Here is a 19,205-nt window from a genome sequence, read left to right as displayed (position 1 = left end):
CTTCCTCATTTTACAAACAGCATGTTCTTACTTCAGAAAAATGGAAGAGAAATTAATTGCGTAAACCACTGTTGGTTAACATCTTAGTTACTATGTACTAACATTTTTTTTGAAGTATATTTGATTTACAATGTTGTGTTAGTTTCAGGTGTATAGCACAGCAATTCAGTTATATATATACACACATATGTGTGTGTATATATATTCTTTTTCAGATTCTTTTCCATTATAAGTTATTACAAGATATTGAATAGAGTTCCCTGTGCTATACAGTAGGTCCTTGTTGGTTACCTATTTTACATATAGTAGTGTGTATATGTTAATCCCAAATTCCTAATTTATCCCTCCCACCACTTCTCCTTTGGTAACCAGAAGTTTGTTTTCTGTGTTTGTGAATCTATTTCTGTTTTATATATAAGTTCATTTGTATCATTTTTGTCTTTAGATTCCACATATAAGCGGTGTCATGATGGTATTATGTACTAACGTTTAGTTTAGTATGTGTGTGTGTACATGCAGTGTCTCTGTGTCAATATGGGTAGATATATATATGTATTTGTGTTATACAGACACAATTCCATATTACAGTTGACCCTTGAACAACATGGGTGTGAACTGCATGGTTCCACCTACACGTGGATTTTTTCCTGCAGGTCCTGGACCCAGTCCTCCTTGGATTATTTCTTTAGGATCAATCCTAGGAGGAGACTGACTGGGTCAGAGTAGGGACAGTTTTGAGACATATTAATACAGACTATTAATACGTATTTTTTAGAAACAGTATAGCAGTGCACGTTTACCGGTACCATGTGCATGTACTTGCTTTCATGTCTCCTTGTCTGCCCTGACTTGTTCTTTTTAAAAAATTGTTTTTTCTCATTTCTTAGGCTAGCAATGGCATTTGCTTTTTTTCCTCTTTTTTCTTCCGTTCTTTTTTTTGGGGGGTGGGGGGCAGTGGGAGCTGTTGAAGGTCAACTCACTAGTAAATTGTGACTTGCATCTCTTCCATTAACTAATGTATTTTTTTTACTGCCTTTTATAGTTCTATGAATTCACTATTTCATGTTTCACAAATCTTTAAGCATCTATACGTGATAAGGGCCATAGTAAAGAAATACCATTAGAGGCTAAAACCAGTGCCCTAGACAAGGCCACTGCCCCAGGACCTCACCCAGAGGAGGAGACAGGACACAGTCACAATGGACAGTTACCTGGAATGCGAGGCTGTCTTTTATGCGGGCAGGATGGGTGAGCTAGACCGCACCCTAGAGCAGTGTTTCCCAAGCCACTTTTCAGTACTGGCGCCTGAGGAACGTTGTTAGCCGTTTCCCTAATTGCTCGCCACCGCCCTGAGCCCGCAGGAAGCTAAAGACTAAGGAGTCAGGTTTTACGTTGGGTTACGCGTTGTCCCCAGGACCCAAGTCCTGTCCCCTGTGTGTGTGCTGATGGGCTCTTCTGGTTGCTCTCAGTGCCTCTTTAAAGGATCCCTGCTTCTTTCAGACCCCACCCCTCCCCCTACTCCTCAATGAATGGCCTCACCTCCCCACGCCACCCCCAGACAGAACCCTTCCCTTCCCTCTGGGCACTTGCCTCCGGAGGTCTGCAGTCAGGATCCTTCCCAGTGGGCAGCTGGCCTGTCTCCAGCTTGGTCCGCCTTTGCTCTGTAAGGCTCCGAGTAATGGTTAGAAAGGAGCACTGAGTCTCGCTGTCCCTGGTGCTGCCCCCGGGAGCTTGGCGACTTGCAGGCCCCCAGAGCTGCCTCCTCACTGCCCGCCGCTGCTCGTTCACCTCCCATCTGGTGGATCTGACCTCCACCCGCGCGCGTCTCCTCCCTGCTCCCAGGACGCCACCTTCCTTCACTCTGGTTCTGCGTCGCCGCCCGGCCGACTGGCCGGCCCGTCCTCCCTGCCCCGGCCGCTGCCCCACCCTCTGCTCCTCCACCCTCCACGGGCAGGTTCTCCCACGTCCCGTCTCTGGCGGGCACAGGCCGCACGGCCAGCTGCTTATGTTTCTTTTCCTCCGAGTGTCTCAGAGGCCCAGGTTGTCACCCAGTCTTGTCCCCCTGCCTTCTGCATCTGCAGCTGTGCCTTTCAGGCTCGGCACTGAGGACAGTGGGGTTTGGTTTTGGGTTTTTCCCGTGTTTTTTTTTTTTTTTTTTTTGACTTTCCAGTCTTTAGCAGACTAAAACTTCTGTAAAATTCAATATCAATTAATAATAATGAGTAAAATGAGATGTACTACATGCAAGCCCCCTTTTGTTACTATTTTATTCAATAGACATCTCATCCTGTAGAAGTTTCTCAGCCTCTGAGCCTTCCTTGCTGTGGACCAGTCACAAGCCATTGAGGGGGCATGGTCCACAGTCCCTCCGAGGTGGCAGCGGCCGCGTGTCCTGTCAGGACCACGGAGTATCCTGGGCCCTGCGGGCCGCTCGGTCCCCGGGCAGCAGATGAGTGCCCACCTCCTCGGAGGGTGCACAGAGCCGCCTGGAGCCTGCGGAAGGGGCGAAGTGGCAGTGGGTGTGGTCCACAGGCCAATACAGGGTCTGAGGGACTGGGCACCCTCCCGAATGCTGCGGCGACATCTGCATGGCCTCTCAGATTCACTCTTCATCACTGCAGGGGCTACTGTTTCCAGAATGTTGCCATGCTCTTGGCAGCCTGCACAGGGGCCTGGCCTTACCTGCTCCCGTCCTCACCTGGGCTGCCACCCTCACCTGCCCCCCTCCCTCGGGCCACAGGGCCTTCCCTCCTGCTCCTGTGCTTCCCGGCTGCTCACACCTGCCCTCCTCACTGGGTCATCCCTTCCTCGCTCTCAGCTGAAGTCCTTTCCTGGGAAGACTGCCCCATGCGCTCTGTTGCGATCTAGTGTCACCAGCAGGAGGGGTCAGTGTGTGTGACGCAGGTGGGCAGGAAGAGGCCATCACCAAGCCCTGCACACGGGACCCGCTGAGATGTACACACAGAGCTGGTCCGAACTCAGCGGAACACCCTTCCCTGTCCCTTTCCACGTTTGCAGCTCAAGGAGGATATACACGGCCGCTGTTACCATAGAAAGGGATTATTGCACTGAGTTTAGACCGGAGAAAGCATCTGAAGATAGTTGTAGTATAAATTATCTTAACCAGCCTAAAAATAATTCTGAGCTACCCACCAGAACGTGGAAGGCCTGTGTTCCTGGAAATCGTTTCTGTCGTGCTTGGGACCGTTTCGAGGGAAGTGGCTCCAGTCTGATCTCAGGATGGACCAGTGGCTCTCAGAGCTGGACAGCACATGGCCCCGGAGCAGGAGGCCTGACGGTGCGCTGTCTCTGTGCCAGTCTCCTCATCTTGGAAAGGGAAGGCTGCAAGATATATCTTAAGAAATCGGGTTTGCATCATCCGGTTACAGCTGCAGCCTGCAGACAGGAATCCGATAGCTGGTGCTGGCTGTCGGGCCAGTGAGGAAAATAACGCGGGAGGAAAATAACGCGAGAAAGTGTTGAGAAGCCCATGCAACACTGAGAGACCACTGCACGCCTATGAGAGCAGCTGGAATCCAGGCTCTGACCCCGCAGGTGCCAGCGGGCATGCGGCCAGCAGGCTCCACTCTCTGCTGATGGAGAGCAGGTGTGCACAGCCTTGAGGGTCCTTGTAAAGCCAGATGAGCCTGCCATCCAGTCCGGCAGTCCTGCTGCTCGCTCTGCCCAGAGAATTTCAAACTCATATCCACACAGAAGCCTGCACTTGCATGTTCATAGCACCTTTATTCATCGTGGCCAAAGATTGGATGTGGTCAAGGTGCCCTTCAGCAGGTGAATGGGTAACGGTGGTTCGTCCAGACGCTGGAATATCACTCAGCACTAAAAAGCCATGACCTGTCAGGTCACGAGGAGCCGCGAGGAGCCTGAGGTGCCCGTGGCTGGGGCAGGCAGGCGGCTTGCGTTAGGGCACACGGCCAGTTCACCGTGGAGCCTGGACTCGTGCCACACCAACGTCCTTCCCGGCCCAGTTGCACTAAGTGGGCTGGGCATGCACACACGCACGTGAGAGAGGAAGAAGAGGAATGGGGGGTCCTCCACGAGGAGCTGGTCCTCGCTGACTGTGTCATAAAAAGAAATGTGAATTCTAACTGAGGAAAGAACAGGCTGGACACGCTCCCCCGGCACCCCCGGCTTCTTGTTCAAGAAGCACTTCGTGCGTCCTTGAAAACAGCAGTTTACTGTCCCCCTTCCTCGCTGGAGCCAAGGTTAACAGGTGCAAAGATGTGTGCTCACCCCCTGCTCCACCCCCTGCTCCGCAGACCTGACCTGCCTCTGCTGTGTGGACTGGGCCGTGCGCTGACGCGGCGACGGGTGGTGCCTGTTCTGTCGGGAGAGCCTGCGTCCAGCATCCACTTCTAGCTTCTTAAAGGGTCAAACGGTCCCTCTGGTGATGCTTCCCCGCCCATTTGCCTGGTGGCCCTCCTTTCTGTGTCGCATGAGGGCAGAGATGGGCACGGTGAGGCCGAGTCCCCGAGCCCGTGTGTCGGTATAAGCCAGCATCCCTCTAGTTACAACATGAAGCGCTGCATGTGGATACATGGCCTAGAACATGTTGCGTCGGCGTAGTTCATTGATTTATTTTTCATATTGAGAACATAGAATCATGTTAAACATATAAACCACTTACAGTCACACACAGACCTTAGATACAGATATACCCAGCACACAGATTAAAATTAAATATTCGATTGTAATTTGATAAAAAAATCACAAGATAGAGGTGTCTTGCTAAAAAGGAAAGCAGCCTTACGGATTTGTGGTCGGGGAGCTTTCGTAGAGAATTCTGCCCCGCGCTGTCAGCGGTTAACTGGTAAGATACTCCCTTTCGCTCGTCTTGAAGCGCGTCTCCGGCTCGGCACCCTTCCTGCCTAACGCCCGTCAGGCCTTCGCGTGTGAGCCGCCCAGCCCTTGGTGACTTGTCCCCGTGTCTTTCAGAGCTGCAAGAACTGGAGGGCAGCCGTGGACCTGTGCGGGCGGCTCCTTACGGCCCACGGCCAAGGCTATGGCAAGAGCGGGCTGCCGACCAGCCACACCGCCGACTCCCTGCAGGTACTGCCCTGAGCCTTCTTGGCTTCAGCAGCGTCTGGGGGCTGGAAGGGCCTTAAGTTCTTAAGGAGGAGGGAGGAGCGCGGAAAGGAGAGTTCTGAACGACGGGAAGCTCCTCTGACGAGAAGGTGCAGCGCAGAAGTCCTTAAATTCCCGCCTCTTCACGGGGCGTTTGCTGACTTTTATTCGAAATTCTGTAGGAACCCCCCCCCCCCAAATCGAGCCAGCCTCCAGATTCTCCAAGTCCGCGAAGAGCTGGTGAAAGGAGGGACCCTGGAGGCCTCCGGGCGCAGCGGTCTGGGCTGTGCTCCTGGTTCTCAGTCTGCCCGCCGGCAGCCGGCGGGGCGCGGTCAGGAGCGCACGGCCACGTTACACGCGCTGCGTCCCCCGGCCTCTGGCCCAAGCGGGGCAGGTTTTTCTTCCTCATCTCTGAAGCCCGTCCGCACGGCCAGGGTGGCCCTCCCCGGACACGGCTCCGCTTCCCGCGTGAGCCGACCCCTGTTCCCTCTTCACGGTCGTCCCACAGACCGCCGCCACCTTCCTGCTCTGCAGCTGCGAGCCCCACCCGCCGCCCCCAGGTTACAGGCGGCCGTGCACGCATGGCGGACCGGAGCAGGGCGGCCTTCGCTCACTCGGAGCGGTGCCCGGCTTTTCAGTCCGGCCCTTACCACGCGGTCACTGCTTTTACACCTCGTTTCTCTCCATGGTGGAACGAGGTTGACTTGGGTCACTTCCGAGGCCCCAACCCTGCCCTCTCACGTGGCCTCCGCTGGTTTCCTGAAGGTGCCGTGTGTTCTGGCCACTGGAACCGGCTGCTCCCCCATGCCCCTCCCCCCGAGATGCCACGCCCTTCGCTGCTCCCCCGACACAGCTCCGCCGCCCGCTCCCTCTGCGCTCTCGGCCTCCCTCCTCCTTCACCCCAGGCCCTGGATTCTGCTCTCCTTCCGGGAGGCGGTGTCCCTTTTCAAATCCGTTTTTATAAACCTGTAATTATGCAAACGTGCCAAGAAAGAAAGTTAGTTTAGCTCTTGTTTTAATGTATTTGAAATCGAGCTCTAATATCAAATTAAAAGGGAATAGGAGTCTCTGACCCTGCGACACACAGATAACCGATTATTTCAATTATGTTTTGGTTTTTAGCTTTGGTTTGTGAGGCTGGCACTGCTGGTGAAGCTGGGCCTTTTCCAGAATGCCGAGATGGAGTTTGAGCCCTTCGGAAACCTGGATCAGCCAGATCTCTATTACGAGTACTACCCTCACGTGTACCCTGGGCGTAGGGGTAAGGCTGGGGTGAACGTCAGTGCTTCTGCATGTGCTATGCTTTGCCTGCACTTATATCCAGTCCTGGTCATCAGACAAGCGGCCCGCAGTGGGCCTTGACCTACAGGGTGACCTCACTCTGGCTCCTGAACACACTGAGCTGGACAGACCCACTGACGCATCCATCTGCCCGTTCTCGGGCACCTGATGTGCCATGGCACTAAGATCTGGTATGAGGATTAGGTGGTGACATTCAGACTGTGCTGCGGAGTAAAAAATAATCCTGCATCGTGACCTAGTGCAAACGTACACACAGAAATGAAACAGAGACAGACAGTCATGCAGCAATGCTGTGCCAATGATTCTGTGCCGTTTTCTCCTAATTTCCATTCTGATTTATTTAATTTATTTAAAAGTCTGGTTGCAGCCCACCAATGGGTCAGGACCATCATTTGGAGACACTGGGCTGCAGCATGGGGTAATTGTCGGGAGGTGGCCAGAAATAAGACTTGGGGAAGGGAGAGGGCCGGTTACAAAGAGCCTTCTGGAGTAGCCTTGAGGCAGAATGAACATCTCCTGGTGGAGAACCTTGTAAATATGTTTGAAACCCATCGAATGTTTGTATTAAATGTAAAACAATTTGGAAGGACCTCTGAGGGGCAGCATGAGCATGGGTACTGAAAGCCCGGGCTCTGGAGCCGCACTCCCTGTTACATCCGGGCCCCTCCTCTTACTGCTGTGTGACCTTGGGCCAGTGGTTCGGCATCTCTGCCCTGGTGTCCTTATCAGTACAACAGGGTGGTAATCGTGCTTCTTCCTGGAGAGTCATGAAGAGTGAATGAGGTCGTATGTGTAGGTTGCTTAGAAGTGGCCGCACGTAGTAATCACTGCACTGGCTGTTTTTCTCATCTGTTCTTGATTCACCAGTGACAAACCGTAGATCGCTGCCATCTTTTGTAAGATTGGCTGGTCATCGTCTGTTGGAGGCAGCAGTGGAGCGACAAAGAAAGGTCCTGGTTGCCAGGAAATGCAGAGCCTGATTGGGGAAGAAAATATAAAAACAGAACAAGAGACTACAAAGGCCCAATTAATAAAAAAGATGGTAATTTTTGTAGAAGTTTCAAAAAATCAAAAGTCAACATCTTCCTTAACTTGGTAGGTAAATGATGAACTAAGAAGACTAGAAGTGAAAACACGTTTCTCAACTTCTTTTTGTGTTGTTTTTCCTTAAATCTCAGATCCTGTTTCTTTGGGGGACACAGGGAAGGTTGGGGGGTTAGGCTTTCTTAGTCCTCAGTGCTTCATCCTTCATCATCTTCACTTTTCACGTAATGGGAGTTGGTCTGTATTGCCCTGAGTTTTCCCAGGCTTGAAGGAGGATTTTCAACATGAGGTACTGTTAGACTTTTAGCTTCACTAGTGTAAAAATTCTTTTTCTTCTTTTTGACTAAAGGAACTCACCCCTTGTAGAAAAGGGGGAAAAAAGGTAGGTTTTAAAACCTACCACAGGGCAGAAATCAGACTGGTTGTCTCAATGAGGTTGGCTCGACTGCGTGGAAGTGAACTAGCCGTGCTATACTGCTCGGAGTCAGGAAGCGGGTGGCAGGGCTCCCGCCCCAAATTTGTGAAACTTCTTACCAGCCAGTGGCCTATCGGGTCCAGCTAGTCTCCGGAGGACCATGCGAGAAGGGCCCAAAGCCAGGAGCCCTGGTGAGCAAGCGTTCAGGGTGTGGCCCCAGCAGCAGTGGCGGCTCCACAGGTTAGAAGTGGGTGGGAGGCCCCCCGGCCTTGCTCTCCCGCCCACGCTTCCTGCTCTGGGGCCCCGTGGTGTCTGCACAGGGCAGGCAGACACGTCCGCCTCCTCTCTCGGAAGGTCACCCTCCCACACTTGTGCCAGGAAGCCCCCAGCACTGGGGAGCAGGGCTGTATCCGTCCTCTCACTCCGTAAGGTTCATCCGTGTGCCTGGCGTTGTAGGGGCGTCCACGTCCTCCCGTGCTCGTCTGGAGAGGCCCAGCATCCCCTGGTTGTCCGGGGGCTACTCCCCCAGCGTGGGAGGTCCTGCGTCCCTTTCTCACTGACACTTCCTAGCCATTTGTGGTCCATCCCTTCCGCAGAAGGCGATGAGCGGGCTTCTACCCCAAATGAGGATGTGTCTCTGTTGCCACTTCTTAATAGTAGAAAGGTGTTCGATGGAAAGGTTAAAGGCATGTTACGTGGGGAAGTGTGGGGATATTTCTGTTCAATAAATTCTACCTGGCAGCCTTGATAATCAAGAGACAGCTGTTCCCATGCTTCTGGTTAGGAGCAGCTATGTTTCCCTTCAGCATAGGAAAAAAATGTTTCTTCCCACCGTGGCTGACTGTGGCCTGGCGGCTCCCGTACCGGCCTGCCCACGGCCTCCCCCGCACCCCCGGGCCTGGTCACGCTCACGGCAGAGCGCGGGACCCTCCGCTGGGTCCGGGGATTGGCAGCTGGTGCCGACAGGTGTTTTGTCTGCTGCTGACAAAAGCTCAGAACTCTGAGCGCGCAGGCCATCGCCCAGTGGCTCTGTCCTGTGGCCACTGCGGCCCTGCTGGTTCTCCTCATGGACAGAGGTTCACGGAGGCGACGCCGAGTTTCCTGTAAAATGAGGAATCAGGTCCTCGGGTCCAAGTGTAGGACTCTGTCATCCTTCCCCTCAACTCTTAGAACATCTCGTCCTGAGGATGTACACACTGAATGCAGGCTTCTGATTCTGCCTGGAATTACATTGCACTGGGATGGGGATAAAGAGCAGCTGGTGGCCCTGCGTCACTAAGCAGCTCAGGTAGATTATAGAATAGACAGAAATCCTACGTATATTTGAGCTAAGCGTGTGAACGTTCATGATGACACGCTGAATGTTTACTCATTTTTCTTCTCATTTTGTGGTGTAACAAGCCTAAATGTGAGATTTTGATTCATTCATTTCATTTTAGCTTCCAGTATATAAGCAAAGCAGGTCATTAAAACGTGCTTTTAAAAGGAAGCTATAATGATATAAACAAATAAATAACATTTATGAATGAGCTTTAATATATTTTATTTAAATATTGGGCATAATTTTTACCCATTCAGAATATTCATAACAAGTCATAATGAGTCATAAGTAAAAATCATGAAATTTTCTTTTTTAATTTTCATCTAAGAAAGGAAGAGTATTGTGGTCTTATAAATCCTCTAACATTTCTAGCAGTTTTTTGTTTGTTTTTTGCGGTACACGGGTCTCTCACTGCTGTGGCCTCTCCCGTTGCAAAGCACAGGCTCCGGACGCGCAGGCTCAGCGGCCGTGGCTCACGGGCCCAGCCGCTCCGCGGCATGTGGGATCCTCCCGGACCGGGGCACGAACCCGTGTCCGCTGCATTGGCAGGCGGACTCCCAACCACTGCACCACCAGGGAAGCCCTCTAGCAGTTTTCATGGAGTTACTTTCAGGGAGTGTGTGTTTTCACACACTCAGGCCGCCTTTTAATCAGTTGTTTGGAATTCTCACTCTTGTTCGCAAGAAAGAATGACGGCAGTGGTTGTTGAACAGGCCACCGGAGGCTGGAGAAGCCCCCTTCCTTGAACTCTCCTTGCTCGTCCCTCACCTGTGTCCTCCCTCTTCGCGCTCTCCGTTGGTTGCTGCTCCCCTCTTTGCTGTATGTTCAGCCCTGTAATTCCAGGCCCGAGAGGCTGGGCCAGAAGCTGCTCGCATCAAGCATCTCAGACTGCCCACAGCGTGGTGAGCAGAGCTCATTCTCAGGTGTGGGGTTTAGAAGCCCTGGCGGGGGGCTGTGAACAGACAGCTCGCGTCTCCTTGACGTGTGGTCCCCACACCCCAGCAGGACACACCCAGATGTGATACGCTAGGGTGACACCCGGCCACCGAGCTTCTCCACCTGTAACTGTCACACAGCTCGGGAAACCCAGAGCTTCAGCGCCGGTCGTGCCAGTAGAAGATATAAAGACAGTGGCCTGAGCCCGGAGCCTCAGCGGCCCCGTGAGAACCCATCCCCTCTGCCGGGCAAGGCTGTCTTTCCTGTCGGCGTCCCGCTGCTTGAGGGATGGCAGGCCCCTGTCTAGAGCTCTGACTGTGCTTCCCGCAGGGCCCTCACACACAGTTTAGTGGAGCCAGATGTCACCGGGCTGCTGGAATGGTTTCCGCAGGTGGGGATGCTTGATTGTTCTGTCACGCACGTCCTGGGTACTCTTACCCACCCAGTTCTGTCCTTTTTGAGAAGTCCTATGTGGGGATGCCTCCTGGTTGAATCCACTCTTAACAAAAATTAAATTTTTTTAAACGTCAAAAAAGTTTTATTAAGCACTCAGATAGTTAACAAATATTAACGTGTTTTTCATATTTACTTCAGACTTTTTTTGTAATAAGCTCAAGTATTATTGATTCAGCCTTTAAAGCTCCCCATTTCCATCCCCTCCTAAAGCAGCTTAGCGTGAATTTGTGTTTCCATGTCATGTTTTGACATTTCCACTGCATACACACACATACACACACACACAATACAGAGAGAACCGCAGCCTTTTGAAATGTACATGAGGAGCGTATCTTTCTTCATTTTGCCTCTTTTTCCCACGTAACATTATTTGTATCCATAAGGTGAGCAGGTAGGATCGTTCCAGTTCCAGACCCTAATGAACGATGCATTGTGGTGCGTGTTTCTCTTTGGCCACGTGTTCCTGCATTTCTCTATAAAGTAAAAGTGTCAGTGCCAGGCTGTGTGGTGGTCGTATTTCCAATCTTACAAGAAATGGTCAAATTACTTTCCAAAGTAGTTATACTAATTTAGATTCCCAAAACCAGTGTATTCAAGTTTTTGTTTCCCCACCTGTGAATAAGTCTTATCAATAAGACTTCTATCTGGTGGGTCTGAAATTCTACCTCTCGTTACATCTTCTAGGGTTAAATGGCTTTTGTGTGTTACTGGCTGTTGCAGTTTCCTCTGAGGGGACCCACTCCTTCATAATCTTTGCCCACATTTCCATTGGGTTATTTTTTGTTATTGATTTGTTGTAGTTCTTTACATATTTTAGGTATTTAATCCTTTATTTGTTATGAATCTTGCAAATATCTTCTCCCATTCTGGGAAATATCGTTTCTAACCCTAAAAAATACCAACATAACCTTTTTGTCAGCTTAGCAAGGGTCCCCCACGCTCCCTGCCCACATCGTCTTTGGCCCTGAAGACAGACACCCCTGTACCACCCTACACAGCCTGTGGAGCATCCACCCCTCCCTGGAAACCTGCTCCCACCTCAGCTCCCGGGGAGAAAACAAGAGTGTCACGGATGCCAGCCTTTTCCCAAATAAGTGTTTTGGGTTTTGTTTGTCTTTAATGTTGACAAGTTCAGAATTACTGTTCCTGTTAAGGCTTTAAAGTACCTTTTCAAAACCCTTCACATTGTTTCTCTTTTGAGAGCCATTCTTCATATGTTTATAATAGCCTTCTCCCTTTAATTTGCTTTTACTCAAATTATTTTTGCTATTGTAATTGTTACACTAACACAGATTGCTTCTCCTATTGGGTTTGGATTCTTGAGAACTGTTTAGAGGGATTGTATCCATGGATAATATTACGAGATCATTTACTGTGTTTTTTTATGAACGTCTTGCTCTGGTCTGGTGCCTTTGTTACAATTGATAACCAGTGTTGATACATGATTATTAACATTACATTTGGGTTCACTCTTTAAGTTATGCATATTCATTGAAATTTTATCTTCAAAACAGATGAAATGTCCACTCCTGATGTCGTTAACATACCCATTCCTGATGGAGTTCTTTTCAGCCTCTTGTAGGACACTAAGGTTTCCCATCCCACCACCATCTTTTCTGTCTTTTGTTGGAATTCTGTCTCCTGTTCGAAAGAAAGCATAATGTTGGAAGTGAGCTTCGGGCTGTCAGAGTGCACCTCTGCGTAGGACAGTTCACTCCAGCTTTCTGTGCAACTGGAGGAAAACTGTGAAGCCACAGATCCCTCTGTTAGAAATGAAAAACATTTTGATTGTTGTTTAAGAAACACACAGATAGCAGTGCCTCTTCTGATACTAAATTCAAATCTGTGTGTTTAGTTTAAGTTAATAGAGCTATAATGATTTCATGTGAAGTCTTATTTCAGAACTTAATCCTTATGAATTACCGAGTCAGACCAAAGCTGATGAGACATGCACTCTGACTGACCCTCTGGCTCCCATCAGCTCCCTCCCCGCCTGGGTCAGCAAAGGTGAACTGTCACTGGGTCCTCCGTCCTTTTCTGCCCTCCCTCCAGAATCATGCAACTCACGTTTCTAGTTCTCAGACTAAATTCAGAAACTTTTTATCAACACATAACCATACATGGTGGTTCAGAATTGTTCAGCACATTTCAGATGTCTTACTTTGTTTTCCATGAGAAAATTAACTCATGTCTCAGAGTTAACATCTGCTGCTTAGGTTAGATTTCCAAGTTTACTTTCCTCTGTGCCAGAACTCCTCCGAGTTTATCACTTAAGCCTATTTTCCTCGGTCTGAGAAGGCTGGTTAGCAAATCCTACAGCTCTTCACGTTGCTCACTCTCCTAGTGAACTCTGGCACGTCCAGTGTTTACTGGAACAGATGGTTAAGAGAGACGAACATGTGCAGTTCGGGGCGCCACCTCTATCGTCAGGACACCCAAGTGAAGCCTCCTGTAACCCGTCTCACGTGAGAAACGTGGGAGACACGTGCGTTCCCAGCGCCACCTGCATCAGACTCAGCGTTTCAGGCTCATGCAGAGGCAGTATGGACCATCCTGAATTCCCCTTCCTGCCTCAGGGCTCTGGGGCAGCACCGAATTACCCCTTTACTAATAAGTCGTCTAGGACTCACTCAGGCTGGTGTTTTGTTTTCAGATGCAGCCTTGAAGTTGGAAGTGTCTCATTGAGGGTTGTTTTGTGGCAGGTGAGGGACTCTGTGCTCTCTGCCAGGCACGGGCGTCCCCCGACCTGTGTCCTCATGGCAGAGCAGAGGAAGCAGGGGCTCCACTCCTCGCGTGCCGCCGGGTCGCAGGGGTCGGGGAAGGACGGGGGTGGGCGCCGGCTCCAGGGAAGCAAGTGCAGGGCAGCAGTCGGGCACCGGGTCCTGCTTGCCTTGACAGCGAGAGGAACTGCCAGGCCCCAAGGGGGAGAGCTGAGCCTGCCGACCGTGGGCAGAGGGTCCACGGAGTCTGCGCTCTGCTGGGCGTCCACCAGGCACCATCGCGTCAGCACGCTCGGGCCTCCCAGCAGCCTGGCCATGTCCCAGTCCCCTGTCCGGCTGGGCGGGTGGCCAGGAAAGTGGAGAGAGGATGCCACCCACCCAGCACACAGGCGAGTGGGTGGCGGGAAGGCCAGACCGTCTCCACGCCAGGGAAGTCCCATGCCTGTGTGCCCCGCTGGAGTCAAGCTGACATTCCTCCTTTTGCTTTTTCTTTCAAGTTCGCTGCCCAGCACGGGGCCTGTGTGATTTCTGGTGCATCCCGCTCTGATTCTGTGGCTGCCGAGTGGGTCTGCAGTACTGCAGGGGACTCGATAACATGAATTGTGTAGGAGTGTTTTCATTTAATGTTTTCTAAATGATTAATGAGAGCACTTCTACCGTATTTATACCGACCTAGATTTTGGCAGGCCATGACTATATGTGGGAACTTTCCAGAAAAACAGAGCCACTGGGAAATACGTTTCCTTCCAGATTCTGACTTGCCCTCTTTTTCAAGGCGTGCTCTCCATGCAGGGGAGACAGGCTTCTGGCTGCTGTGGAGCTGCTGCGTATTTCATGTTGCTGGATTCTTCTGGCATGAAGGGCTTCACCGATTCCCAGTGACTCTTCACACAGAGCAAGGCTGGGTTTGCTAGACTGAGAGAATCAGTTTAAAGGTACTTTTATTTGCATTTCTTTAAAACAAACAAACAAACAAAAGCAGGGAAGGCCTGAGTTACGTTGAAACAGTTTCTGTTGTGTTTTACTGGCGAGGTTGTGGGGTTTGCTTGGGAACAGTGGTCACATCCCCTTCGTGACCAGTGTACGTCCAGCGCCTGTGCCTGCATTGGCACCTGAAACCCACTGAGTGACTGGCTGTTAACCTGTTCAAGCTGGGATTAATAGACAGCGTTTCTCCAGCTGCTTTTCTTGTTGTGGCTGTATGAACAGTATATTTTTCTAGAGAGGGGCATTCCTCTTTCTGATGTGTCATGAGGCTGTGTGTGTGCTTCCCTCTCGATTTCTGCTCTGTGAGATTTTTAAGCAGTATGAGACCTTCCCAGTGGTACCAAGAGAGAAGAGGGGGAAACTGCTGCCCACTTTAGCCCTGGCTTTCTCCCGGACACTCCCAGGAAAGCCACGGGCAAGGGTGACGTGGTTAAGGAGGATCGGTGCTGGCTCTTCTCTTCCTGCTCTCGGCCGTCTGGATAGAGTCCCAACTCCAGATGCAAGTCACAGGGAGGCACGTGGAGTGTCACCTGTCGCCGGCATCTGCCTGCGTCCACCTCCCAGAGCTGCGGGAGTCCAGTCCAGCACAGACAGGCTCTGGTGGAAAGCTCGACAGTTTGGGACAGGGATGTCTGTTACTCCATAGAAGACGGTGCCTGGAGAGAAGACGGTGTGAGGGCCCAGAGAAGACAGAACCGCAGGCACGTTCTTCTGGTCTTCCAAAGGGTCTTTGTTCTGTCTACGTTAGTTAGGACTTCCAGCAGCATGTTCAGTAGGAGTGGTTAAAAAGGGGAGGGGCATCTCGGCACGATTCAGGACCTTAGGGGGAGGCACCTGGCTTCTCACCGTAGGTGTTTATAGATGTTTTTAGCTGTAGGTGTTTATAGATGTTCTTTATCAAATTGAGGACGTTTCCCTCTATTCATAGTTTGCTGAGAGTTTTAGTCATGAATGGGTGGTATATTTTGTCAAATGCTTCTTCTGCTTCTCTTGATTTATTGTGTGATTTTTCTTGTTTAGCTTGTTTGATGTGATGGGTTACGTTAATTCATTTTTGAATGTTGAACCAACCTTGCATACCTGGAATAAATCCCAGTTGGTCATGGTGGATAATTTCTTTTATACACTGTTAGTTTTGATTTGCTAATTTTTTGTTGGATTTGATCTAGTTGGAGTTGACTTGCTAATTTTGTGGAGGATTTTTGTATCTATGTGCATTAGCTATGTTCATCTATAGTTTTCCTTTCTTATAATACTGATTTTTTCCTGATTTTTCTATAATGCTGGCCTCATAGAATAAATGAGGGAGCATCCCCTCCACTTCTGTTTTCTGGAAGAGGCTGTAGAGAATTGGTACCACTTCCTCCTTAAATGTTGTGTAGAATTCACCAGTGAAACCATCTGGGCCTGGGCCTGGTGCCTTCTAGTTTTGGAAGGTTACTATTTATCGATTTCATTTCTTAAGTAGATATTGGCCTATTTAGATTATCTATTTCTCCTTGTATGAGTTTTAGTAAGTAGGTTGTGTCTTTCAAGGAATTGGTCCATTTCATCTAGGTTATAAAATTTGTTGACATAGATTTGTTCATAATATTCCTTTATTTTCCTTTTAATGTCCACGTGATCAGTAGTGATGACCCCTTTTTCATTTCTGATATTAGTAATTCATGTCTTCTCTCTTCTTTCTTGGTTAGCCTGGCTAGAGTTTTATAAATTTTATTGATTTTTGTCAAAGAACTAGATTTGGATTTTGATGATTTTCTCTCTTGATTTCCTGTTTCCAATGTCATTGCTTTCTGCTCTAACTTTTCTTTCTTTTCTTCTGCTTTTATATTGCTTGTTTTTATCTCGTATCCTACAGTAGAAGCTTAGATGATTAATTTTAGGTCTTTTAAATATATGCATTTAACACTGTAAAATTCCCTCTTAGCACTGCTTTTGCTGCATCCCACGAATTTTGATAAATAGTATTTTCATTTTCATTTAGTTTGAAATATTTTCATATGTTCTTTCAAATGCAAAAACTTCCCCAGGTCCATGGGCAGTTTCCAGGGCAAAGAGCAAGTAACTCCCGACCACCTTGTCATATATTCAGCTCATTTATAAATTGGGCTTGGGAACTTCACAGACGTTTTGTTTCTGCAATTATCTTATAAAGCTTAAAGTGTTGTAGAGATTCTCTCCCTGCAGGTAAATTCTAAACCACGTGGGAACGACTACTGCCTGTTCTCTGATGTATAGGGATGACAGACACAACTTACGTGTGACTTACCATGTTAGCGCGATCCCATTTTAGTGATGCCAACGGTCAAGAAATGGTTTCTAGGAAGCTGAAATGACTGATGCCAGGATGTCAACTCAGTCACCGTCTTCTTCAGACGTGGCAATTATTTAGTGTCATCAAAATAAAATTCTAACATTTAAATTGAATAATTGTCATCTTTCTTTTCTCTAGGCTCACAATCACAATAGAAACGATTTTCCATAGTATTCCTTAGTTTTGTTTGTCCTCTTGACCTTTCTTCTTCCTATCCTTACTGAAGACCATAGAGCATCATACAGTTTTTCAAGCTAAGAAGCACAAACATGAAGCCACCTCAGTGTGGCACATGGTAGGCCCTCGCTGATGGTTGCTGGATGGACGATGGACGGACTGAGGCACAGAGAGGCTGAGCAGCTTGCAGCTGTCACACAGCTTGCTTCTAACCATCTTTAAAGTGTAGTCCAGGGACTTCCCTGGTGGCGCAGTGGTTAAGAATCCACCTGCCAATGCAGGGGACACGGGTTCAATCCCTGGTCCGGGAAGATCCCACATGCCGCGGAGCAACTAAGCCCCTGCGCCACAACTACTGAGCCTGTGCTCTAGAGCCCGCGAGCCCTAGAGCTCACACGCCGCAACTTCTGAGCCCTGTGTGCTGCACCTACTGAAGCCCGCATGCCTAGAGCCCGTGCTCCGCAACAAGCCACCACGATGAGAAGCCCACACATCGCAACGAAGAGTAGCCCCTACTCACCACAACTAGAGAAAGTGCACGCGCAGCAACGAGGACCCAACGCAGCCAAAAAATAAAATAATAATAAAGTGTAGTCCAGATCTAAGTATTGAGAGGCCCCTTCTGAATCTGTGAGGTTGCCCTGTGCTGGCTTTGTCACATCCTTCAAGTCGTTCATAGTCAGCACAGGCTGTTTGATTATTTGACGGCATTTACATACTTACATACTTACTAAATTACGATATATACTGATACAGATACACATCCAAGTCATGTCAGAGGGGAACGCGACACTAACAGAAAGATTCCCTCACCCTGAGAGAACACAGCCACGTTCAGACACTGTGCAAAAGCTCATTTCAACTGCAGTGCTTTTCGGATCACTGCTCTCATGCCCCCAGCACGCTGATGGAGGTGGCACTGCCCAGAACTCACTCCCTCCGGGGCAGCCCTGGGCAGTGGAGTCTGCAAGGCCAGCTGCCATGCCTTCCTTCCGCTGGGACAGCTCTGAGTAGAACTTTCACTCCAGAGCCACACACACACACACACAGAACTTTCACTCCAGAGCCCCCCCCCCCCCACACACACACGTCCCGGAGTCAACATCCCAAAGGAGTACAGAGAATCCATGAGTGTTCTGTTTTTTTTTACTGGAGCAGGCAGTGGTCTCTACCATTCTACTCATTTTGTGATAATTTCTACACGATTGTGGCGTAACTCTGGAAAAGCAGTGACAGCCAGCTTTCTCCTTTGGTCATTGTCTAGAACATACAGCTGTACAGAGAAAACCAAGACACGTTTTATAATTGGCATCATCGCATACTTTACCAAGACATAAGGGATTCCGTCATCCCTTCTGCTAGAACATCTGCAGATTCCCTGCTGCATGGGTGCTCACTCTGAGAGGGTGCTTAGTTGTGCTCAGTTACAGCAAACAGACTCACTCTGCTTTGACTTTGGTTCTAGGCTCCATGGTCCCCTTTTCGATGCGGATCCTACACGCGGAGCTTCAGCAGTACCTGGGGAACCCCCAGGAGTCGCTGGACCGGCTGCACAGGGTGAAGGCCGTCTGCAGCAAGGTAACCGTCGCACCAAATTGGGCCGCTGACTCCTCCCCTCCTGATGGAGGGCTCACCCAGACTTTCCCGCCCTCACGAGAAGCACATCACGCCACCCTGTACCCTTCCCACCACTGTGCTTCCCCCTCCTGAAAGGCAGACTGACCCGGTTCCTTGTGACCGTGCAATTCACTGTTCTTGCTGAATTATTCTGGGGGGGCGGTGGGTGGTTTTCGGCAAAGCTTGAAGCCTGAAATCTTTCTTCCCGGTATTATTAGTAAATGAAAAGCAGGAGCGTCCCCTCTTGTGTAGAAATCACACACGTGGACACGTGCCGGGCTGCCCGACCACTCACGCATCCTGCAAAAGGCTACGTGCACCTGCTTCATGTCAAACGGAGCATCAGAGCAGCATTTAAAGAGATAATGGTTTAAAATGTTCCAGAATCAAAGCAAATTATAGTGTATCATGACAAGTGTCACTCGTAATACTGACTCCAAAGGCAGACAAGGTTCCGAAGTGCTTCCCGAGTTATTCTGGGTTGTAAAGTAATAATTACGTGGAAGGCATCAAGTTGTATCAACAGAAGATGAGATTTACTGCACTGAGTGATGGGAAGGAGAGATGTGGGGTTCAGAGTCTCCCCATCTCCAGGCAGCGGGCAGCCGCGCCCCCGAGAGCCTCCGTCTTCAGACTGGAAGTGAGCCTGCCTTTCCTACCCTCCTGGCAGCCTTGCTGTGTAGCTTAGCTGCAGCGTCGTCTGTGGAAGGGCTTCCATAGCTGTAACAGCAAGCAGTTAGGAGCGGCAGCATGTGACAGGTTTTTAAACGAGGTTATTTGTACTTGTCGAGTTCCTGCTTCAGTCCCCAGCTGCTCTATGGTGGACGT

General features: G+C 49.8%; 1 protein-coding gene across 2 annotated transcripts in view; it reads left to right on the top strand.

Moving 5' to 3' along the window:
• Positions 1-19,205, top strand: part of TRAPPC12 (trafficking protein particle complex subunit 12) — a 66,241-nt gene that overhangs the window by 25,354 nt on the left and 21,682 nt on the right. For both annotated transcript variants that reach the window (XM_060027160.1, XM_060027158.1), the window contains exons 4-6: positions 4,957-5,070; positions 6,208-6,346; positions 18,226-18,338. In XM_060027160.1, coding sequence (XP_059883143.1) covers positions 4,957-5,070; positions 6,208-6,346; positions 18,226-18,338 — 366 coding nt within the window. The remainder of the gene's footprint in view (positions 1-4,956; positions 5,071-6,207; positions 6,347-18,225; positions 18,339-19,205) is intronic.

The sequence above is a fragment of the Delphinus delphis genome, chromosome 12, assembly GCF_949987515.2.
Source record: "Delphinus delphis chromosome 12, mDelDel1.2, whole genome shotgun sequence".
Taxonomy (NCBI): domain Eukaryota; kingdom Metazoa; phylum Chordata; class Mammalia; order Artiodactyla; family Delphinidae; genus Delphinus; species Delphinus delphis.
The sequence above is the reverse complement of the archived record's forward strand: the minus strand, read 5'-3'. Positions and strand labels throughout refer to the sequence as shown.